This window comes from Pholcus phalangioides, unplaced genomic scaffold (genome assembly GCF_987345545.1).
Source record: "Pholcus phalangioides strain wild (caught in Gottingen) unplaced genomic scaffold, Ppha-v1.0 ptg000022l_1, whole genome shotgun sequence".
Taxonomy (NCBI): Eukaryota; Metazoa; Arthropoda; class Arachnida; order Araneae; family Pholcidae; genus Pholcus; species Pholcus phalangioides.
The window spans coordinates 41,247,890-41,273,281 of record NW_028301615.1 but is presented as its reverse complement, the minus strand read 5'-3'; the positions used below and the strand labels follow the sequence as shown (position 1 = coordinate 41,273,281).

General features: G+C 37.7%; 1 protein-coding gene across 1 annotated transcript in view; it reads left to right on the top strand.

Annotated features, from left to right (window-relative positions):
• The window catches only part of LOC149070449 (uncharacterized), a 46,978-nt gene extending 25,470 nt beyond the window's left edge, over positions 1-21,508 (top strand). The window contains exons 4-8 of the mRNA XM_089249782.1: positions 3,657-3,790; positions 6,496-6,709; positions 6,871-7,016; positions 17,314-17,551; positions 19,866-21,508. Coding sequence (XP_089105908.1) covers positions 3,657-3,790; positions 6,496-6,709; positions 6,871-7,016; positions 17,314-17,551; positions 19,866-19,939 — 806 coding nt within the window. The 3' untranslated portion in view covers positions 19,940-21,508. The remainder of the gene's footprint in view (positions 1-3,656; positions 3,791-6,495; positions 6,710-6,870; positions 7,017-17,313; positions 17,552-19,865) is intronic.
• The last annotated feature ends 3,884 nt before the right edge of the window (positions 21,509-25,392 follow it).

Sequence of the window (25,392 nt, the reverse complement as noted above, 5' to 3'; positions counted from 1 at the left end):
TTGTAGACTCTTCACCCTTTAAGCGGCAATGGCGAGATATGTCGCTCCCATAAAAGCCTCTTCATCATTGACAAGCCCAGAGAGTTTGTGAAAATGGTTTATTTCTCAATGGAAAACTTCTCCTATACCTTTACTTTTCAAATCCTGCTCAAAATCGAAAAAAGGCCTACTTCATTAAAAAATATATATCAATTTGAGGGGGTTAGTGATTTCTTATTGCCGCTTACAGGGTAAAAGTTTTACTTTTATTATCAAAAATTCACTACAGTGGAACTTCCCCTAACGAACACTTTTCTGATCCCGGTCCCTTGGAATGGGGCTTTAATCTATCTCACTCCCAGTTAGAGGACACTCTCGATAGTTGCTAGTAAGGCAAACTCTAACTAATTCATTTTCGGTCATAAACCGAGAATTTATCATGTTTAACTAAGATTACGTTCAAGCCCGTATTGGTAAATGTGATAAATCGTCAATATTAATTATTTAATTAATTGAACATAGCTATAGTCCACGATGCGGAATTCGAATGGTAATGTTGGTTTTATTTTTTGATACGTGTGAAGAAAATCAATATTACAAGCCTGATAACGTTGTTATCAATGTTTTTAACCTTTTCGCACTTATTTTAAATTCATTCAATTTTTATTGCAAAATATTTGTGGTGCCCGTATATCATGTACGGGTGAAGCAAATGTATTGGTTTCATTAAGATAATAAAGATTATAAATTTTTCTGTATTTATCAGACTTTCTAACTTCGAAAGGCCTCGGCCAGCCATTGCTTTCTTCCTCTCCCAATATCCTTTCTTTTAAAAAGAAAGAAAACTCACTATACAGTTGTGTGCGTAATCTTAACCGCTGATGTATTGCTCTCTCTCTTTTGAGAATTGCTCATAGATAGTAACACTGTGTGATAAACTTGTATTCTAGAGTCATCACTGGCCGAGAATGTTCTTCAGATAACTTGAAAAATTTCATTAATCTCCTATAGAATCCCTCTATAGAAAAGGAAAATTTAATCTTCAACCTATAGAAAAATTGGATAATAGCATGACAAAATCGCATTTTACCTGGTGGCATCGAAGGTTGTTAACAATAATGTTGGATTCTTGAGACACTTCAAAACATAACGTGTTAATGTGGTCACAGTCACTTTTACTTGCCCTGCTGCCAACAGCTAAAAATTACATAGGTACTCTTACCTTCCTTGCCTCTAATACTAATCTTCCTCATACAGGTTGAACTAAAATTGATTGGAAGTTCCAATAGGAAGGAAAATAGACTAGTAATATAATGACATATAGGTGTGATATACAAAATATTTAATATAGGAAAATAGACTAGGTTTTTTTTCAAAAGAAATGTTCGAAAAACACCAGGTTGTGTCATAAAAGTAATTCTGTAAAAAATACAGACTTGTGGAGACCCTATAGCTATTTTTGTAAAAAGCAGGCTTTAGCCCCTGTGAGGCAAATGACCTGTGTAATCCAGTGGTAGATTCTTTGGCCATGAGGCTGATGCGGCAGCAAGCAACTTACCGCTGGCTGTTTTGTATTTCACCTTCCCTACTGTTTGTATCGTGCCGTTTATTGCTAAAATAAACATTTTATGTGAATGCAAAATCTTTGATCTATGTTCCGAAACATCATAGCTATGCTACCCATCTTGAATCAATGGTCATGTTTTCCCTTTTCGCGACAGACACATGTTCCAATTATCCGTGGGATATTAACATTATCTACAGATTAGTGGGACAGGCCATAATTTTGGGGCACGGCATCGTATCTAGCCGTAGTCAAAAAACATGTCTGAGGTCAAAAGCACCATATTCTTTCGATCACAAAATGGTCTCTGGATAAACATGAATGCAAACTCAAACCGCAGGGATATGAAACAGCCTTTATCGTGTGAAATTTTATCTAATTGCAATGCCATGGAGTGATTCCTTTTGATAATGCGTGTACATTTTGTATGTGTAAAAAGTTTTGGTATCGATTTAGAAAATCTATTTATGCTGCGGGATACTCTGAACTGGCTAAGTTATTTTGTGCTTATGCAGTGGTTATACAGGGGGGATACTATCGGTTGCCCAATTACATACATGATTTCTTGCGAAACGGATTTGGAAAAGTGTTTTCAGTTTTTTGATTTGACCAATAATTACGGAGTTATAACGCATTAAAATTTATGGTGCCACTTTCAAACCCTGCCAAATTCACTGAACGTGCACCGAACGAATGACTTGGCGTTTCTAAGCTAATGCTAAAACCCTGAGTGTAATCAAGAAAGCTAAAGCTGTTAAAAAAGCAGTTTTTTCCCCTTGCCCTCAAAAAATTTTATTTAACAGTGACGGGAATAAAATTACCGAATTTTGGCAAAATAAGTGTTTATTTTGTTTTGTGGGGGGACGGGGAACTTCCAATAGATTTCTTTTGGCTAACACTTTACAAATCTAGTCAGAAATTTTCCAATATGAGGAGGCAAAGGTAACACGTAATAACAACATCACTCTACACGAAAAGGAAAAAGCGCCAATCGTGAAAGAAAATAACTGAACTTCGCTTCGAATAAAATTGAATATATTTTCAGTTCATTTTGAATTAGCAGAAACCCGCTGCGTGGAATTTTTTTTTTTCGTTGTGTGTTTGGCGCGTAACTGGCCGTTAAAAGACAGGCATGTCACGCAATATCAAACATTACAACTCCCTTAATTAATATTCATCCGATCCTAAAACAGAAAACACTTTTCCATATCAGTTTTTTCACAATGAATCACGTGTATAATTATTGGGCGGCCGGTATCATCCACCCTGTATATACTACTACTGAACCATATATATACCTCGTCCACGTAAACGGAACTTCTAACTAATTGGTACATTTTGTACGTGTTTCAAACGGGACGTGAAGTTTGTTTCTGTATAATGCTTGTTGTGCGTAGTTTTTCGCCATCTGCGATTAGTTTTTTCTAACTATGAATGAAATGCAGCATCGACTGACTCCGGGTTCGAACCCCACCTTCTCCACAGTGGTTGTCGGCTGAAGTTGGTTGGTTTTCTGTGGTTCTCAACTTCGGGGCGCAAATGCTGGCTGATATCCCTGTAAAGAAGTCTCGCCACAGACAGCAACAGGTCCAGAAGGATATAATTGTTCAATCATTATAAACTAAGATACGATCAATTAAAAACAGAGGACTACGGTATGATATTTTGTCCACCACTTTCATTGAGACACACATGTACATAGAATATACCCAAGCCACGATTAGTTAGGTCAGAAGATCTGGTTCCATTCATGAGATGAATCTGAACTTGAAGAGATTTCCAATATCACCGACAAAATATTAGCGAAGAGTATTTCCGCGAGGAGAATCGAACTGCATATCAGTATGTGAAAGGCATTTTTCCTAGCAAAGTTTTGCAATTAAAGGACGTGGTATGTTCACGGATAATCAATTAATATAGAGAAGTCTCTACATGTGTATTTGATTCCAATTATGTAAATGCAATTTCATCATATTTTCTTATTCTGCGAAGGGATATGTATCACCGCTTATATCTCGTTTTATTATGCGAATAAATATTCATAGAAACAGATAGTGTTTTGTCGCGGAGAGATGCATTATATATTTTCTTATTATCTCTTCTTTTCGTGTAGTGATGCCGGATTCAGACCCAGTAATTGAAGGAGTGATGCGCAAATATCCCATAGGAGACGAGATTAATGTCACGTGTTTCTACGGTCCTTCTAAGCCACCCGCTAAGCTGAAATGGTTTATTAATGGACGTAATGTGAGTCACGTGATGTTTTCGTATATAACGCCGATTTCTTTTTTTTTTTGTGATTGTTCGTTCGCAAATACTTTTCTTCCGAATGAGCATTGACTTAATCGAAGCTGATGCTGAACAGATAAAAGATCCACACGCTTTCTCTTTGCCGCATAATTTCCAATGTAGGAAGAGCCGTATATTTGGTGCAATTTAAACGCTTCTATTTTTGCTTGTGCATTAAGTAATATCGGTAGAAAACTTTATTGTATCTTAGTATGATTTCTATGACCGTCCAAAACAACTGATCTTCTAATATCGATTTCCCCTAAAAAGCGCTGATCCCTAATATCGATGACCTCTAAAAACCACTCCTAGTAGATATGAGGATTGGGCAAATCTCCGAAAATTTGCATGCCTAACCAGGCATGTAACTTAAAATAATAGATACTCAAATGAATATTTCATATGCCTAAAAATTTCCTGAGGCCAGAGTTACACTATAAAAGTTTGATAAAATGTATTTTACAAAACTTCAGAAAAACAACCAATAAGCTTATTGACATGAATGCCGCTCTCCACTTGTAAATACAAGATATGCAGAAGATTGGATGTTGTGAAGATATTTATTATTTGAGATATTAATTTTTTAAGGAAGGAAAAAAAAAGGAAAAGGGCATCTCTGCCTCCCGGTAGAGGCAGAGATGAGTTTTTTCCTTCCTTAAAAAATTAACATCTCAAATAATAAATATCTTCACAACATCCAGTCTTCTGCATACCTTGAATAAGCTTATTATTATATTCCATCGAATGTAAACGATACGCTTACTGGTCACATTTTTCAAGTTTTATAAAATAACAAACTTTGAGCAAAATATTATGGTGTAATCCTGGTCCAACCTTCTGTATTTATAACCTTTTTGTATTTATACTGTTATTATAAACACGAGAAACCGCGTTGAGAGCGCTGCTTCCACCTATTGAATAAAAACAAAAACTTCTCATTATAATTCTTGAAAATAGTTGTTGGTTTTGAACGAATGGGCAGAATGGAAATGGAAAACATGTGGCATGAAACTATACATATCTTTTTCTTTTTTATGCTACATACTGGTGATTATTTCATGCGCCAAAGCACCGGTTACTATGTTCTGAAAATTAATTTGGCAGCAAGCAAAAAAATATAGCAACTGGTATTTTGATTTTTTACATTAATATGCAATATGCAGCATAAAAAAATAATACATGCTATTTTGACCTGACCTGACCTGACCTGAATGGAGCCTATTTCGGCGGTAACGTTGCATCTTGGCAACTCTGCTGCACTTAACGAGCGGACCAATGTAGTGGCCTGATTTAAATGCTATTGTAACACATTTTGTTCGTTTTCATGCTGCATACTGGTTTGAAACAAACTGACTTCACTTAAAAAATAAAAACATATAATTTAGTTTCTGTTTGATAGGTGGCAGTAGAAGTCTCATATTTTCGTGATGGATATATTTTCCGATTTTTGTGAGGCAGAAAAATGCGCATAAATATATTTTCTACCATTTTAGAGCATTCAAAATTTTTTTTCTCCCTTTCGGACAAATCATATACTGTAGGACAGGGCCATATGATGCATAATTTCCTTGAAAAATATATCTTCACGTTTTATGCAAAAACTAAGAAGTCTTTCCTTTCTTCTATCAATAATAGCATTAGGATATACTATTTCCCTGGAAGTGAGGTTTCCCGTTTTCCAGAACAGCTCTGCTTCAGTATATGATTCCATTGTGGGACCAGTTGCGGTGTGTGAGGGCCCATAAACACATATGTGTCATGGCTGCCAAAGAGAGCATTTCTATGGGATTTCACGCATGTGCGCAGGAACACTTGCATTATCGTCGATGAGAAAATTTGAAAAAAAAAATTAATTTAAAAACTTTATGTGCCCGCATCGAGCATTAAAAATGCATGTCCCGTCGAATTTGTACGTGCCCCAGGCATGTCGGGCAATAGAATTGCCCATCCCTGGTTGCTATCAAATTGTCCAAAAAAAAATATTTCTATATATCTATTCCGTCCTTCTTCATTATTTTCGACGGAAACATGAAACATAGTCATATCCGGGTTATGGAAATGGGGCAGATGTCCCTCTATTCGATAACTGGTGCTACTGACGATCATGCAGCCTGCGTAAGAAGTAGAGGAAACTTTGCTCAATCCTTTAGGAGAGTTCACTTAAGTGACGTGATCTGGAAATGCGCAGCGGATAATTTAAGTGATGTGGAACTGCATCGTGAGCCGCTTAAATGCTTTGAAACTGCACCGCAGGTAACTTAAGTGATCTGTAGTGTGCCGTGAACCACTTAACTGATCTGCACCTGCATCACAGGCCACATAAATGATGTGCAACTACATCGCAGGCCACTTAAGTGATCTGTGAATATGCAATGGGTCCGTCAAGTGATCTGGGAATATTCAGAGGTAGCGCATCGAGATCTTGTTCTGAATAAGGCACCTATAATGAATGGCGGCCTCGCCATCTATCTTGGATCTTTAAAATCAGTTTCCTGTTCAAAGTGACGTCTGATCGATGAAAAAAAACCAGGATAGGAAGCAGCCAATGGGTATGGGGCAATTCTTTATCAGAATTTCCTCCTTTTTAATCAATTTTTAAAATTTTGGCCCATTTTGTATATTTTGATTTAAATATGTATGCTTGCATAATTATTTCTAACCAGGCTCCTCGATCATACGTGACGGATCACGTTCATCACAAATACGAGGATAGCGTTATGAGCGCTGAGTCAAGACTGCGATTTGTTGTGGATCCGAGCCATTTATGGCAGGGTTTCCTGAGTATTCAGTGCACGGCATCATTGTCGCAAGTGTACTCGAAAAGCAGCGAAGAGCTCTTAGTTGGTGATGGTACATCCGGCATTGAATTCCAGAAACGTGAGCATCGTTTTCCGTTCTGTTTCGAACTAAAAAAAAAACGATTCGAGAAGTTCGTTGTTATTTTCCTATTCAGTTTGTATAACCGAAAATACGACATTTTCCAATTAATATAAAATCCAAGGTACCTCGCACTGAATGTAGCTAAATTCTTCCTGCAGTAGCTCAAGTTGCTCCGGGACAAGAAGGGCCCACAATATCCGGAGGAAAATCCACCTACGACGCGGGAGACATCGTAGACGTCAACTGCACGTCGGCAAGATCAGCGCATCCAGCAGAGCTTACCTGGTACATTAACGATGAAGAGGTAAGTCACGTGAATGCATTTTAAGCATGTATTGTAGCATAGTTCTTCAATACCGGTTATATTTATGTCAACAGTTTCGAGGAATCGTGTAAATGTGAGAAATAATTTGTGAACCGGCGAAAATAATGAGAGGAAAATTTCCAAACCATCTGACTTGATATTATGACTATTATTATTAATTAACATGCGATAGAAATCGTTGAGCTTTGACTTTTGAAATTAGTTTTTGATTTAAACCGGTGTGAAGCATCGAAATGAACAATATATGAAAATGACACGGAATTTTTAATTTTATGCTGTAAATTTCGTGAGGTATATGATGGCGGTTACTATGTTTTTATGTTTCATTTTTCGGATGACTACAATGGTTCCAGTGCTATTAACCAATTTGCATCATTCGAAAAAGGGGAAAATTGACCCATATCACCAAACTTTTTTCATTGTGTAAAGTTAGAAATATTCCAAAATGAAAAAAAGCGAAAAACAAAATGCAGTACACAAAGAATTTATAATTTTATTTAGTTCAATGAAGATATACAATGAAAATAATTTCAAAATTAAATTTAATAGTTTTATATACAGTATGATAGTAATCTAGTGCAGTGTTTCTTAACCTTTCATTGCCCGTGGCCCCCTTTGGACCATATTTTTTTCTCGTGGCTCCCCTGTCTTACCCAGCGTTTACGACCCTCATCTAGAAGAAAAATCCTTTATACGTATTGAATTGATTTTTTCAGTGAATGTATACTGAACGGAAATTTTGCAAATAAGATTGGCCTCCAGACCACTGGCCTAGAATTTAGCCCCTGTGAGGCAAATGAACTGTATAGTTTCTTTGGCCATGAGGCTGATGCGGCAGCAAGCAACTTACCGCTAACTGTTTTGTATTTCGCCTTCCCTACTATTTGTATCGTGCCGTTTATTGCTAAAATAAACATTTTATGTGAATGCAAAATCTTTGATCTATGTTCCGAAACATCATAGCTATGCTACCCATCTTGAATCAATGGTCATGTTTTCCCTTTTCGCGACAGACACATGTTCCAATTATCCGTGGGATATTAACATTATCTACAGATTAGTGGGACAGGCCATAATTTTGGGGCACGGCATCGTATCTACCCGTAGTCAAAAAACATGTCTGAGGTCAAAAGCACCATATTCTTCCGATCACAAAATGGTCTCTGAATAAACGTGAATGTAAACTCAAACTCAAACCGCAAGGATATGAAACAGCCTTTATCGTGTGAAATTTTATCTAATTGCTATGCCATGGAGTACATGGACTAGCGCTGCCCGCTAGTCCGAGTTCTATTCAGGGCCGTCTCAACATCATGGACGCCTTGTGCAAAGTGATGCTATGGTAGCCCCATACTTAGCTGGAAATAAACAGCCTACACATTCCCAACTTATTTTCAAAATTTTTTGTACTATACAAAATATCATAAGGTTGGGTCACTTATGGACATGAGACAACCTGACATGACCCCTCACGAGAGTGGGACTGACAGAGCTGCAGCCCGGGGCCTGATATGGTTTTCATCTTTTTTCTTTTTTTTTGGTTTTCCCACTATAAATTTAATATAGCGGAGGGGTCAGTGAAAAATGTAGCCGCGGGCCTGCGAAAAACCTTATCCTAGGGAACCTGCTGCAAAATGTAGGCGGCGAGGCCCGGGTGGGTCCATGCCCTAAGACGGCACTGGTTTTACGGGTGGTTTTGTTGGATTCTGTAAGTGTATGGCCACTAACATAAAAGCTTTATTTCTTCACACTTTAATATTTCTTCTCAGTTCTCTGCAGCCCTCCAAACCACCTGTCATAGCCACTTTCTCCATTTTCTTCTGTGGCCCTCTTGAAGTATCCCAGTACCACTAGGAGGTCATATCGCCCCGGTTGAGAACCACTGCTCTAGTGTTTTGTTCTTATGCATAAAAAACTAGCGCGCATGTATGCGCTTTGGTGATAATGGCCAGGAAAATTCCGCGCATATATGAGCTTATGATGCAAATGAGTTAACCCTGAAAGACCTATGCCTTCATTTTTTTTCCAAATTTTCAAAATGTTTTTGCATTTTTTATAGTTTAACAACTATAGTTTAGCATTAACAACACAAATATTTCTCAATTTGTGTTTTAATTTTCATTTCTTTTTTTTCTGAAGAAATATTTCACTTCGTTCAAATTTTATAGCCAAGATTATGCAGGTTATATTCATCTTCACGTACACGTTTTTCCAGAATTTTATCGCTAAATTTTATGTAATATTTCACCCTTTTTGCTGAGGCACTTTCTCCAGGAAGTCATCTTAAAAACCTCCTGACATTTCTACTTCAAGTGATGCCGTCTGATGAAATCCCCCAAAGTTCATGTTCGCCATATTTCTAAGTCAAAACTTACGCAATCCTGTAAGTCAGGGATTAACTCCCTGAGCTCAAAAGAAAAAAATTCTACTGTGAGGAAAAAGTAACCCACATATTTTTGGCACCAGGGTCTGAAATGCTTAAAACAGTTGCACCGGTACTTGCTGCTGCTACCTATCGATATACTAAAAACAAAACTATCTTTCGTAATTCTAAAAGTGAAATTTGTTGTTGATTCAAAACCGGTGTGAAGCATCGAAACGAAATACTTTTGGTTTGATGCAAGAAATTGTTAGTTTTTATTCTTCACACAGGTGTAAATTTCCTGTTCCATAAAACACCAGTCACTAGTTTTCATGTTTGCCCCAAAATTTCAGGATTCTGAGCTGTTGAGAACGTCAAGATTGTAAGGTGTTTTTAATGCGATAATGTCGGGATTCTCACAAGTTTGGAATTTGATAATATCGGTATTCTGACGTGTTAGAAATTCGATAATGTCGGTATTCTAAGCTGTCCTGAATTCGGTAATGTCGGGATTCTTAGCTGTTGGGAATTCGGTGGTATCGAGGTTCCAGGTTGCTCTTATGTCGGGATACCGATCTCCTGGAACCTAAGCTATTAATTATTTGTCAGTTTTAGGATCGTGTTTGTTCATGAATTACTGTGAGTGATGTGTCGGAATTATACTATGCATTGGATTTATCATAATGCAGCTCTTCATATTGATTATTCGATTTTAAATTGAAATTCATAAAAGGCATATATAGTCATTTTTTGTGAACGAAGAATGAGTTGGTGAGATTGAAGGTATTTAATAATATAACATTTCTTTTTTGAAAGGAATACTTTCACCTTTGGATCGGAACAGATAACGCAAAAGATATATTCGTTCGGATACATATATATCTCCAGTGAGATGAGCCTGTCGTTGTATGACGCTTCTGAAATACAGAGAACCTCAAGCCCGCTCTAACTACTATTATTATTCACTTAACGCTTCCTCCGTTTTATCGCATAATTATTGTCGTCAAGCAGCAGTCACCTCGGGCGACGGACGGGTCACGTGTCCAACATTCCTCTCCCTCTTCACCTTGAATATATATGTATGTGTGTTGTGTGTGTAATTGCGTGTTCGTCGCTGCGAGTAGTAGTGTTTCAGCTCGAGGCCGAGTGTTACAAAGTGTAACCCCGCCGAAGAGTCAGCGGCAAATCTATCGTGTCAATCAAGTTAATTAACTGTGATTTATCTGCGATAAAGGCTCGGCAATCTCTGTTAAGTATTCCTTGCCTTTGGGCGTTCACCTGCTACTGCTGCTGACGACCCAACCAGCGCAAATCGTCATCTCTCTCTCTCTCTCTTTGTGCAATTTATTCTACTCTGAGAGATCCAAATTGTTTAGTGAGAGTTGATTGGCTCTGAAATCGCCCGGTTCGAAGGATTTTGCCCGCGTGGAAATTGTATACGCATGCATTCTTGTTTATAGTGGGGAGATTTTGTTTATGGCAGGGGTTCTTCAACCTTCCAAACATCGTGGGACAAACTGAAACTGTCCACGAAGTCCGCGGACCACCAACTGATACTGAGGTATTTATAACTGTAAGATAGAGCCCCAGATTCACAAGGGTTTCCTCATCTAATTTATAGTGCATCTTAATAGAGTCGGTGTCGCGAGTTGAAGAGGGACAAAAATAATTGGAGGTTTTTATTTTTATTCTGAAATTATTTATTTTGTTCATCATCAATTCAGAAATAAATTTTTTTCACAAATTCTGAAAACTTCCTGACCAAATAATAATCAATTTCATTAATTCTGATTAATTTCGATCCAAAATCCCTTCAAATGATTCTTTAATTACTTATTTTGGTAATTCTGTAATTATATTGATATTCTGTCACTATCCCGGGACATTACACTTCACTCATAGTTCAAAAATATGTGATAGATGGCAGCATTATAACAAGCATTACACAGAAACAAACTTCACGTTATGTTCATAACACAGACATGCACATCCCAACATGAACCAATTCGTTAGAAATGCCGCAGAGGAATATGGAATGTGTGGTGTAGTGGTTGTAGTATACCGGATGCAACTAGGTTGACCGATTTGGGAATTGTCATTGAACATTGTTCAGTGGTGGTTAAAAAATTCCAAAGAGGAATGTGTGCGAGGTGTATATACGGTTAACTAGTAGTAGTAGTAATTAAGAAATCGAATAGAATAATCGGTCTCATTTTCAAAAAGGTTCTTCACGGTGTCCTAAAGTCATTCTTTTGCTTTTCCGAGGCTTAGTTCGTCCTGGACTGGAGTCTGCTGTAAGGTTTTGGAGACCATACCTACAGAGAGACATAGACTTGGTTTAAGGGGGCTGAGAGAAGAGCCACGCGTGTTCTTATTGGCACACGAAGCTTGAGTTATGCAAATACCAAACATGGCAGGGCTCTGTCCCTTGCGGGATCACCTTAGCGCTGAGTCATGCTGGAAAAAGGAAAGCCCCGCCAGCCACCAAGACCTTTATCTTTATCTGAAACCGACTATAGCTCTGGCCTACCACAATGAAGTGATTTGCTGCCCTTTACCCAATTGGGTGAGCTATAGCGGAAAAATGAGCCTCAACATCACAGCCTTTCCGAGAGCCAGACGTCCCTCCCAATCTCTCACAACGCTCCCGCCTCTCGCACCGACAACGCTGCGGCCGCCATAGCGCAACCCGATCCCCATATCCAAAAAAAAATACATATATATATATATTAACTTATCCATGCTTTAGATCAATGTCTCGCGACAACAGTCCTCGGTGGAACATTGTCTTAACAGTAGCATAGCAAATATTCAAAATCAAAAATGTACAACAGAGAACTTAGAAAGCTTTAATTCTCACGATGGTGGGCCTTAGCGCCAGGCACCAGCGGGTATTCCTTGAGAGCCAAAGAAATTCTCACGCTGGTGGGCTACCTAGTGCCAGGCACCAGCGGGTATCGCCCAGAAAGATATAGAAATTCTCACGCTGATGGGCCACCAAGCGCCAGGCACCAGCGGGAATCCTCCAGGAGCAACAAAGGAAGTTCTCAGGCTGGTGGGCCTCCCAGCGCCAGGCACCAGCGGGTTTCCATTATTATATCAAATAAGATGAAATTTTTTTTTTTTCTTCTTCTTCTTCTTCTTCTTCTTCTTCTCCTCCTCCTTTAAATATTATTTATTACCAAATCACTTCTACCTTGGGATTGCCTCTTTTATTGGGCTATTGCCTCTTTTGTGGTTTTTATGTCTAAAATGTAGACAAACTCTTTTTTGGGCAATCCTCTTTTTTTGGGCATTATAGCCTCTTTTAAAACAAAAGTAAGTTAATTACAACAAATCTTTTTACAGTTACAGAGCAAAAATAATAAAAATAATAACAGTGACAACAATAATAAAAATGAATATGTACAAAAACTTGGATATTTTATTACTACTCACTCGGGTAGTATTCTGAATCCAAGTCTACACTATTATTTGATATACATTCTTCAAAATCAGAATCATATCGTGGGTCAATGTTCGGAGCCCTAATTCTCTCCCTCACCATGGATCTGAGAACTCTATCAGAAGGTCCAATATTATCCAAGTTCCTTGAGATTACTGGAGGCTGTTTATCATGTACTTTTTCAAGATTAGCTTCTAAAAAGTGAATTAAATTGGTAATTTTAAAAAGCCAATTTGGAACTTTAAGAATTCTTCTATACCATTCTTTTATAAGTTCACTTCTAGGCGTAACAATATGAAATTCTTGTGAGTAGGGACATCTAGTAGCATAATTAATGGGAGTACCTGTGTCCCCACACTTGCAATTGGAATTATTGGATTTTTTAAATCTTTCTAAATAATTAGGGAAGGGTCCATGATGAGAGAAGAAAATTGTGGTCTCTCTCGACCAACCTGCTGCTTTAAAGCTTACTTTTGGCAGTACAATATGTATTTGCCTACCTTTTGTTTCTGGGTTATCCCAGAACAGCCACCAAGACCACGGGCCGAACGCCGGCCGGCATCGTGGCACCGGACCTCCGGTCTAATCCTATTCTAGAATCTCTCCACATCGAGCTGTTGCATCGTCCACGTTTCTGTGAAATATAAAGATCTAGCTGTACTCCCAGCAAGAGAGACCAGCAAGATAGAGCCTCAGAGATTCACAAGGGTTTCTCATCTAATTTATACCTCGGACTCAAAATCAGAGTCCTAGTCCAATGGAAAATTCTCTTCGGCAGTAATCTGTAAGTCCAGCTGTGTGTGCCGGGCTTAAGCTATGCAAACACCAAGCATGTCCCACGTTCTGTCCCTTGCGGGATATAAGTAGATCACCTCACGGCTGGGCGATGCTGGAAAAAGGAAAGCCTCTCCAGCCACCAAGACCACGGGATAAACGCAGGATGGCATTGTGCCACCGGACCTCCGACACGCGGAAAGGACCAACAAAAATACCCCGGTGGCCCAAGATGCCACCATCCGGCACTCCCCATCCATAGGCTCAACAGAAGAGAACCAAACGTCCGCTCCTCATCCAGTGGCACATACTGAACCGTTATCATCTAAATCCCTAAAAACTGGTCAAGTGACCAGTTTAATCCTATTCTAGAACCTTTCCACATCGAACTGTTGTGTCGTCTACTTATAAAGATAAGAAAAGAGAGCACAGCACTGCATAGAATAAAAAATGTTGGGGGGGAGGGGGTGTAAGGTTCAGGAGAAAAGAGGTTAGAAAAAGGCCGAGGAGAAAGAGGAGTCGCGAGAGAGAGAAACGAGAACGATTTGAGACATTCGTAAAAGAGAGAGTGTGAAAGTTTGTACCGAAGAGACAGGACGGTTCCGTTGGTGGTGTTGGACAATAAATTAAATAAAGTGTTGTTTTCTTCTTTTGGGAGTCTAGAATCCAGTTATTTCGTCCTGGAATCGTAGTGGAAGTACAGCCGAGGGCCTACGACCGATAACAAGTCGGGGGAAAGTTTACTGGGGGGGGGGGGGGTTAGGAGTGGGAATTAACAACAATCAAGTATAAACGGACTTTGCCAAACAATACATTTCTGAATGGGGGACTGCGCGATAACATCAATGTATATATACATATTCCAATTTCCATAATGGGTTTCCTGTAGTCCATGGAAATCAAAGTTCAATCCTGTATGCAACTCAGTTCGATATTTGAAATTCCATTGGTTCACAGACAAAAACTAGACAAAACAAGATGAATATATATGAAACATGCATGATACCAGATATGTAATTATAATTCACGGGATAGTATATCAAGATATCAATAAAATATATATGGATGATTATAACATACAAAAATTTCTGGTGATATAGATATGGAAATAATGATAATACAAAAATAATATTATTCACAATACAGTATTATATAAGAAATGAATCATACGTTTCCGTACAATATAATAGATCTAGCTATAGATTCCATGCAATATAGACTTGTAGTTCGAAATCAGAGTCCGAGTCCGACTGAAAATTCTCTTCGTCAGTAATCTAAGTCCCCCTGTAGCTAGGAATGATAATTTTACCTTGATGTTTTTGGATAAAACTAACTAATCTTTTAATTTTAACGTGAAGATTTGTGTTCTTGATGACAATGACTTTGCAGGCCTGAGTATTTTCAGACATTTCACGAATATGGAATTGGCATAATGAACGGGAGTGCCTTCTTCTCCGCATTTGCATCTGTCAGTTTGTCGATGGAACCTTGCCAAATATGTTGGAAATGGAATATTTTTGGGAAAAGTACTGAAAAGTCTGGTGTCTCTTTCCTAGTTGCTGCTTTTGCCAATTGATCAGCAAGTTCATTGCCACGGGTATCTTTACGTGCGTTTACCCATGATAAATTGATCAGGGGGTTAGAACATAAAGTTGATCTAATGTGCGAGGAGATATGTAGATAATTCATCTTTAATTGCGTGAATCGATGAGTCTGAGAATACGGAGCAAATTTCCTGTATTTCCTCTGCTTTCTTAATGGCCATATATATATTACAAATAATTCTACCTGGAATATAGAGTTATTGTCATTTAGTCTACAATACCATTTATATAATATCATTTCACTTTTGAGAATGATAAACGCAGCTGCTACTTCATCTTCAGTCTTAGATCTATCTGTATATACTGTATGCTCATCCGAATCCGCTGAAGACTATAGTCCATATTTGATGGGCATTTGTGTACTCAGATGGATGGGGAGACCATCCCGTGATTTTTCGTTGTATTTGTCGATGGCCCACAATAGCCCATTCTGGAGATAAATAACCCTTCCATTCTTGAAGTGAGCTCCTTTGTTTGCCTGATATTCCACAAATATGTGGAGAAGTAGCACGTCAGCCACCACCACTTGAAGAGCATTAGTTAGAGATGTTGAATAGGCCTTTAAGATATAAAGAAGACATCCGCGTTGAATGAAATCCAGCCTTTTTGCATGTTCCTTATTCAGTCTAAAGCCCCATGTAGTCGCACCATATACCAAAATTCTCTGGGCGACCGTCCGATAAAGGATTCTCCTCAAAGTTGTGTAGATCTTGAGTTATGAAGAGAGACTTCTTTCTTTTTTAATATGTTCACATTGGATGAACGCAGGTGTCGGAGAGATATGATCGAAGTGTTCAAAATTGTCAACGCGCGGGATGGATAGGATGGACCATAAATTATTAGCACACCGTCAACCGACTGCTTTTACAAGGGGACACCAGTATCGATTGGTAAGGGACAAATACAAATACAACGACACAACAGGCAAATGTCCATCGAGGTGGCTGAGAAAAAGATGCCCATAAAAATATGAATGTCATATATTTCAAAAATACAGCAACTCAATTAAAAATGCAATTAATAAAAGATATAAACAATATATACACGTGATAAAATATTATATAATGCCCATAAAGGATACTTATGGTTGTCTGATTCTAAGTATGGATAGCTTCTCGATTTACATCAACATGTTTATCGTATTTCTTTTTAAACGTGTCAATTGTGTTACAATTTACTACCTCCGAGGGTAAGCTATTCCATTTATTAACAACCCTATTAGAGAAAAATTCCCTGCGACACCAAAACCTTGCATTGTCCCTCACCAATCCATACTGGTGTCCCCTTGTAAAAGCAGTCGATTGGCGGTGTACTAAAAGTCCATGGTCCATCCTATCTATCCCATTGAAAATTTTGAACACTTCGATCATATCTCCTCGATACCTGCGTTCATCCAATGTAAGCATATTCAAAAAATGAAGTCTCCCTTCATAACTCAAGCCCCGTGTGCCAATAAGGACACGCGTACCCCTTCAACCAAGTCTATGTCCCTCTGTAGGTATGGTCTCCAAAACCTTACAGCATACTCCAGTCCAGGGCGAACTCAGCCTCGAAAAAGCGGAAGAATGACTTTAGGAGAACGCGAAGAGACCTTTTTTGAAAATGAGACCAAGCATTCTATTCGATTTTTTGACCACCGCTGAACAATGTTCAGAAAACTTAAGTCGCTCGTCAATGAGAATTCCCAAATCGGTGACCCTTGTTGTATCCGGGATTGTGACACCATTCAACTCGTAAGAGAACCGTGGGTTGTTCGAACCAAAATGAGCGACCATGCACTTATCAACGCTAAACGTCATGCTCCATTCCTTTGTCCATTCTGCAATCCTGTTTGGCACCACGTTGGGCATTTTACCTGTAGTGGTGTTGTATTTGTATTTGAAAGGGCGTGGAGTCCCTGTGGATGCAGAGATCAGTTTTGCTTTCCAAAATATTAGCATCTCTACTTATAGCACATACAGACAGTATACCTTGGAGATCAATGGTTTCTCTACTTATGTCTACACGTTCGATATGATGATCGATCGATTGATCTACTAATGATTCGATATAAAACATGACATGTTTTTGTTTTTTCTCCTGCTGTTTTAGGTGAAACCGGAATTCCTTGTCAGACACTACAAGACAATCAGTTACGCGGATGGAAGGTATTCTTCGAGGTTGGGTCTTCGGTTTCTCGTAAAACCCGATCACTTTATCCTCGAAGAGATGAGACTCAAATGTACTTCGACACTCTCAAAGATAATAGAGCTCAGCTCAGTCAAAACAGTTTTCGGTGGAAACCAGCAGAGCTCCGAGCTATACCATGTGTCACCAGATGCTGCTTCAGGTACGTGTCACCAAGAAAAAAACACGTTTCCTGCTTTTAAAAAAAATGCTTGAAAAAAAAAAAATAGATGACCTTTTTGGAAGCAAGAATAAAGGGTACTTACGTTTTAACTGGAACATGAGCCTGCGTTTTTTCGCCAAAAAATGCGTTCTTCCATTAAACTTGTCATTGACATGTTGGCGATGTGCCGATAACCTGTCAGGATATCAGAATACACTGATGAGTAATACCTGTTGAGACCCTAATGACCAATATTCTTATAATCACTTAATAAGCCACGGTGCCATATTCGTTGATATTGAACCCTTTGACGGGATGACCTTGACCCTCAAAACAAACTATTATAAATGTTATTTGTTATTTATTTTAATTTAATTATTTGAATTTTTATTATTTGTTATTATTTATTATCATTTATTATCATTAATAATCAAGCTATAATTCCGTAATCGAGCTTGTCCCCCCCCCCCCCACAACCCTGAACGAATAGAGATGTGTAGACAACGTAGACACACCAAAAATATGGTGAGAATGACAATTATATACGCGTTTCGGAACTGTCTGAAGTTCTTCTTCAGTAGCAAAAGGCGAAAAAAAATCCCCAAAAATAACCATATAACCTTCCTGGCATAGCGGAGGATGCTCGCTCCTCAAGACCCCAAGTTAAAATCCAAAGTCATCAAGTTGTCGAAGAAAAAAGTTATTGTTGTGGAATTTTTTTAGCCTTCCAATTAGGAAGGGAGGGCAGTGATCGTATAAGGAGATACAAATTAACACAAATTCATTAAAAACTGAATAATAATTACCTACAGAAGGAGTTGCTTTAAATGGTCGAAATATCGAATTACAGGATAAAATCGGATATGAAAAATAATTCGTACATTCTGAATAAAAGGGGGCTCAATTACGTTTAAGGACACCCAACATTATATAGACTGCAGCGACTACCTCACGAGAAACCTTCATCAAACCAGAAGAAGGGGGAAAGGTTAGTTTTTCCTCGCTTGTTCTTGTTGCTCAAGAACAGGTTTTCTTTGCACCAAACCTGCCTCTTGGCGAGGGTTTGCTGGCGGGAATGGCACTTCTTCACAACAAAGTGAAAATCAAAAAAGTCGTCAAATCAAAAACCAATTCTGACTTGGCGTCTTGACAAACGATCAACACTCCGCTATATGAGATTATTTTTTTTTATCCTTTTTTTTTCTTTTTTCCTTTTTTAGCTGCTGAAGAGGGAACTTCATATCGTTCCTAAACGCATATAGCTGTCATTCGCACCATATATGCAGGGTGTCCACTCTTATCGTTGTCGAATGGCTATTTCCTGCACCGATGTATGTAGAGACAACTTTCAATAAGAAAAAAATGTTTCAAATGATGTCGCCCATCACCTTAAATATCGTTCAAGTGAAAAAATATTAATTAAAAAGTTACAAAATTTACATTTTTGTCCTCTAACTTCCAATTACAAAGTTGTTGTCCTGTCTCCAGTGAGCCCAACAAATTTTTTTCTGTTTCTAAATGCAATATTTGCTGAGATATTTTATTTCAAAAAAATCGGAGAAAAAAGGAGGAAGAATAATGAGTCCATCTGTATATACTGTATGCTCATCTGAATCCGCTGAAGACTCTATAGTGGATATTTGATAGGCATTTGGGTACTCAGATGGATGAGAAGACCAACCCGTGATTTTTGATTGTATTTGTCGATGGCCCATAATAACCCATTCTGGAGATAAATACCTCTTCCATTCTTGAAGAGAGCTCCTTTGTTTGCCTCATATTCCACAAATATGTGGAGAAGTGGCATGCCAGCTAATACCTAATGAGCATTAGTTAGAGACTTCATCGTCCAGCATAAATGAGGGAAGGAAGCGTTGCTGATTAATTATGCTTTTTTTTTTTTCGTTTTTTCTCTGATTTTTTGAATTCAAATATCTTAGCGTGCACTGCATTTAGAAACATGGAAATGTTTTGTTGGCCCCAAGGAAATACACGACAACAACTTTGTAACTGGAAGTTAGAGGACGGGAGACCGTATGAAAATTCAAATTTTGTAACTTTTTCTTTTCTCTTTTTTACATTTGGATGGCATTTAAGATGATAGGTAACATGATTTGAAACATTTTTTTTCTAATTGAAAGTTGTCTGTAAAACCATCGGTTCAGGAAATAGCCATTGTATAACGATATATATTGGGTATATCTACGTTGTCTATACTGTATATCTTTATTCTATGCTTAAAATCAGTCGAAATCATATTTGCTCTCTCACGTCACGTTTATTAATTTTTTTCTTTTGACTTATCTGGTTTCAGATCACAAATGCCATTCAGCAACGTTTTACGGACTTTTGTCGTTTCATTTCATAATGACTCGTATATGGAGGTGATGAACACTTGAAAAGAAACCAAATAAAGCAATGTTTCCAGCTGAAGAGAGGCCCAAAGGCGTCACCAACAAGTGGCGTGAAGAAAACAACGCAGTAATGATACTACGTGTTATAATCGTGTGCGGAAACATATTTAAGAAAAAACAGAAAGTGTGTCCAATTTTTAGTGCTAAGGAATGATTTAAAAAAAAAGACTTTATGCCGGTAATGGATTTATCATGAGAAAGTATTTTTGCACCCGAGGCTTCATCACTATTTATTCCTGAATGATTCATTTTTTCTCACTTTTCCGAACTGAAATTTGTTCTGAAATCACATTCTGCACACTGACTATATTCGGTGTGGTTTTCGATGTGAATATTTTGTATCAGATTTCTGCATGGCTGTATCATAACAATACTTAATAACTGATAAACTTCGTATCTGAAACTGAGAGAGAATATACGTCGACCAGAATAATTCAGGTTTTCATGGTGAGAGAGAGAGAGAAAAGATAGTTTTTCGACTGAAGAACCGTGAACCTAGTGAAATTTTAACTTTCAGACTTTCGTTGGTGTCTCTATAATCTCATTTGGCTCTCATAAGTCGTCTTCAGATACATAAAGAGATTACTCAGTTTTTCCGTCTATACTGAAGAGAAAATGTCAAAAATTTCGAATTTCACTAGACCAACGTTTCTCAATCTATGGTCCGCGACGATGGGAAAGGTGATCCGTTACGCAGAGTTGATAATTTAGTTCTAATTGGGTGAAAAATTACTCAATTATTGCGATTGATATTGGTAGCGTGCGTTATGGGCTGAAATGGAAAATTAGACTTTCGTTATTGGGATAACCATCTTTCATCGAGAGAAATGCGGAAAATGTCGATTGCCAATACTGTAGAAGTCAAAAATGCAATTTTTAACGCTAATTATAGCTAAAATTGCTGTGGTGGAATTAACTTAAGAATTCAAAAAGATTAATTTTTAATAATTTTTATTAAATATTGAGAGGAAAAATAAAATAATAATCTCATTACGTTATAATGAGAAAGGCAAACTGCTTAAATGAAAATGGGTTCCACATAAAAACATTTATTATTGGATTATTCCCTGGTATTCATAAATAATACGATACAGAAAAACTCGAAAACCGATGCGAACATTCTAGCCTTATTGGACTAGATTAAGAAAAAGTGCTAAACTCAAATGAGTTATGGTTAAAGAACGAAAACCAACAGGTTAGGATTAATGTGAATCATTAACAACATTCATCAACATTAATTAATGGGTTACCTTATCATCGATGATCTTCATCAATGTATAATTATGGCATTATTACCAGAATTGTGAGCATGTAAAACTGAGGAGTACCGTGAATAATCGCACAATGAGGATTTTTGATTGAAAACTGATCTAGATGAGCAAGAATCATGAACAGGGAAGTGCATGAATTATGAAGTTCTATAAGTTTTGTTTTACAAGTTGCGGCAATTAAAGTTGGTCATTTCTGAGCTGTCTACAGCCGTCACTATTCATCAGAAGGCTAAAAAATTTTAGGAATGTCTTAATGAAGGTATATGAATGAAATTTGACAAAAAAAAAAAACCAGTTCCGAAATTTAGCACCAGAAGGGTTTTTCCCTTGTGCAGCTGTTGCTAATGTTTTTGCCAACGCGTGGCCAAACTGCTCAAGCTTCTAGCATCTTGGGTATCTTATTCACATTCTTTTGTATCTTATTCACATTCTTTTGTATCTTATTCACATGCTTTTGTATCTTATTCACATTCTTTTGTATCTTATTCACATGCTTTTGTATCTTATTCACATTCTTTTGTATCTTATTCACATTCTTTTGTATCTTATTCACATTCTTGGGTATCTAAACATCTCCAGCAGAACTGTTGCTATTTCTTCACAGCAGAGTAATGTTGTGAATCAACTCCGTCATTTACAAGTTTATGGCAACAAATTTGGACGATCTATATGTGAAGTATCGGTGATAAATATAAAAAAAATTATTTCTTTGTTCGCATGTTAGAAATAGATGACTGCAGTAGATTTCTCATTAACTCTCAACCTCTCTTTCTCACCTGTGTTCTCGTCCTCTTTCACATATATACATAAGGAGATTACATTATATGTTGTTGAAAATCATGAAAAAGAAGTATAAAAAGAACGGGGGGGGGGGAAGACAACATCCGTGCACAAGGTTACATAAAGGCTCCGCGTTGATACAAAAAAAAAGTAAAATTACAGGAGAGCTGTAATGGATTTTTTCCATTTACGTTAGGACGAGATATCTCGTCCCTGATTGTTAAGGGGTTAATAAGACCGCGCTTTGCTGGTGAAACTCTTCCACGAACATGTGGTGATTCTGTATCAAAACACGATGCATATATTTTTGATTTGAATACATTAGTGAATTAAATTATTAAAATTACTCTCATAATTTGCTAATGAATATTATCCAAAAATCAGAAACTTTGCCTGGTTTTATAATTCACAGAATTTTTTTTAACACGTTTTAAGACAAATATTTTTCTGGATTCGTCTCTTCAGTGGAGAGAGAGCCATCTTCAGAACCTCGTGGGCAGAAACCACACACAAGTAAAACAATTGAAGAGAGGAGTGATGTTTACTTTTGGGCGTCTGGAGAATTTGCCTTTGTATTAGCTGAGCTTGAGTGGTCTCTGAATGCGAATCGGGACTCCAACTGTTGCAAAGTGTTAAACTCCTGTTTCGGCCAAGGTCTATGAACCTTCAAAACGGTTTTACTTCGGTGTGGTTTCTGAGTACCTCATCAAATGACCACGAGGTTCTGAAGACGGCTCTCTCCATTGAAGAGTCGAAACGCGTAAACAAGTAAAGAGGAAAAACTGATTTTTCCATTAAAATCGTGTTTTAAAAAAAAATTAATGAGTAGTTACAGCTGTAGACATCTGAAAATAAAGGAACTTGAATTATGTGCACAACCTGCGTTTACTTGAGCATAACATCCATCGTTCCAACTATAACCTTAACACATCAGGGCTGTCTCTAACCGAAGTGTTTCTGTAGCGAAGAGCTTCAGAGGATTTTAAAAGACGTCGAAAACAGTTGAAAAAGCATATAGAAATTCTTGGAATTATTCGCAGATCAGTGTCATCGAGATCTCGAAATAATATTCTCAGTCCTGAAAGTTTCGTACCTCTCTATCTTGAATAAACGTTAGTATTCTGATAGCTTATATCAGACATAAGATATAAAAATTTGACTAAGAGGTGTTAGGATGCGCTCCATCAGAGGATACCTAAGACAATGAAAATATTCATTGTAAAAAAATATTGACAAAAGGCATTGAATCATCAAGTTTTCCTTAAGTAATGAATAATAAGACAGAAAAAATCCCAGTAGATTGTCTACTTCTAAATTTCAAGATTCAATATTTTGAAAAATTAAAAATTTCATTAATTTGAGAGATTCAGTAACAATCTTCATGACTTTGTGACGGTGAATTTGATCACATTGGAAAGGCTCTGCTCTCTCCGAGGTCAGCTATTAGCTTCAATGGATAAATTAAAATTATTACAAAACAAAAGCAACGAAAAAAGGTAAATGCACAGAAAAATACGAAAATCCTAACGCATTTCAACACAATATGGGTGCCGTCTTCAGAAGATAAATATACCATAACCACTGACTGTGTCCACGCTGACCAGGGATCACATTCGGGTTGGATACCAAATTTTAACTCCCGGTTGCTCAGCGGAAAATAGGACGCCTGCTCAAGTCAAACGTGTGGTCAGAATGAAGCTGAGCGGATGCGTGCGTCTAATGCATTGTTCTGATTGGTTGCTTGCGAAATTGAGTTTCTATTAAACTGGTCTATTTTAATTTTCTTCCAATTCCCGCTCGTAATTATCCTACGTCATGGCGCTGCAATCGGTGAATTGCGATTGATGGTGTTTACTAATGTATGTTTAGGCACGAATATAAATACCTTCATAGAAAATTCGAATAGACCAATCTTGCTCAATCTTGCAAGCAACTAATAAGAAAGTGTCACATTAGACTTACACACAGGGGATCAGCTGTATTCTGACCACAACGTTTGACTTGAGCAGACGTCTTTTTCCGCTGAGCAACCGGAGATTTGGTGTCAAACCCAAGTGGGATTCCTGGTCAACGTGGATAGTGCTAAAAGCATATTTATCCAATAATGCGTGTCCAAATGCATTAGGAATTTTGTATTTTCTTTTTTTTTTTCGTTGCTCCTGGTGTGTGATCATATCAGGAAAATAATTATTTACTCTTGTACAGGGCGTCGCCGTGAAGTGGCGACAAACTCAGAGGGGTGATATTAGGCATCAAGAGGAACAAAAATTGCCATAGAACATGGTATCGCAAACCACAAGCGAAGATTCACGTTCAGAAGGTGGAAATCGTAAAAATACTTATAAAGGGTATGACGTCGAGTGGGAGAAAAAGGCCAATGATCAATAGAAAAACATTCCTTTGATAGCATGATAACAACACAGTCTGTGGTGTCAACAACTCCTGTAATCATTTCTCTTCGTCTACTTTCTGACACTGAACTGTGCTACACAGGCTGTATTGTAATCATGTTATCAAGTAAATGGTTGTTTTGCTTATTTGTTTTAATTTTTTGTACTTATTATTGTTCTTTACTTTGTACACCACAGGCTGTATTGTAATCATGTGCTGTCAAATAAATATTTTTTTTTCTATTTATTATTGGCCTTTTTGTCCCACTCGATGTCACCTCCTTCCTAAGTATTTTTACGATTTTCATCTTCTGAACATGGTTTGCGATATCATGTTCTATGGCAATTTTTCTTCCTCTTGATGCCTAATATCTTCCCTCTGAGTTTGTCGCCACTTCACGACAACGCCCTGTACAAGAGTAAATAATTATTTTCCTAATATATGTGTCATCACAATCCAACGAAAAAAAAGGCAAGTAAACCAAAAAAAAAAAAAATTACGAAATTCGGACACGCTATGGGTGCCGTTTTCAGAGGATAAATATATTTTTAGCACTATCCACGCTGACCGGGGATCCCACTTGGGTTTGATACCAAAACTTAACGCTCGGTTGCTAAGCGGAAAAAGACCTCTGCTCAAGTCAAACGTCGTGGTCAGAATGAAGCTGAGCCCTTACGTGTAAGGCAATTTTTGTTCCTCTGTTGTTGCCTAAGTTTGTCGCCAGTTCAAGGCAACACCCTGTATAAAATAAGGTTGAAACAAATACGCACGGGAGTCATGGGGAGAACACACTTTTCTTTAGCGGGAGCTTTGAAATAGCCATTCTAATTATTCAATTCTATTCTGTAATTTCTATATAGACCGACTGAATTTTTATTTTCAAAGTTGTTACTTAAGAGTAACTACAGTTAACCAAATTGATGCAACGCATGTGTAAAACTCTACTTTGGTTTATAAAATCAAACAGTTCGGAACTCATCACAAA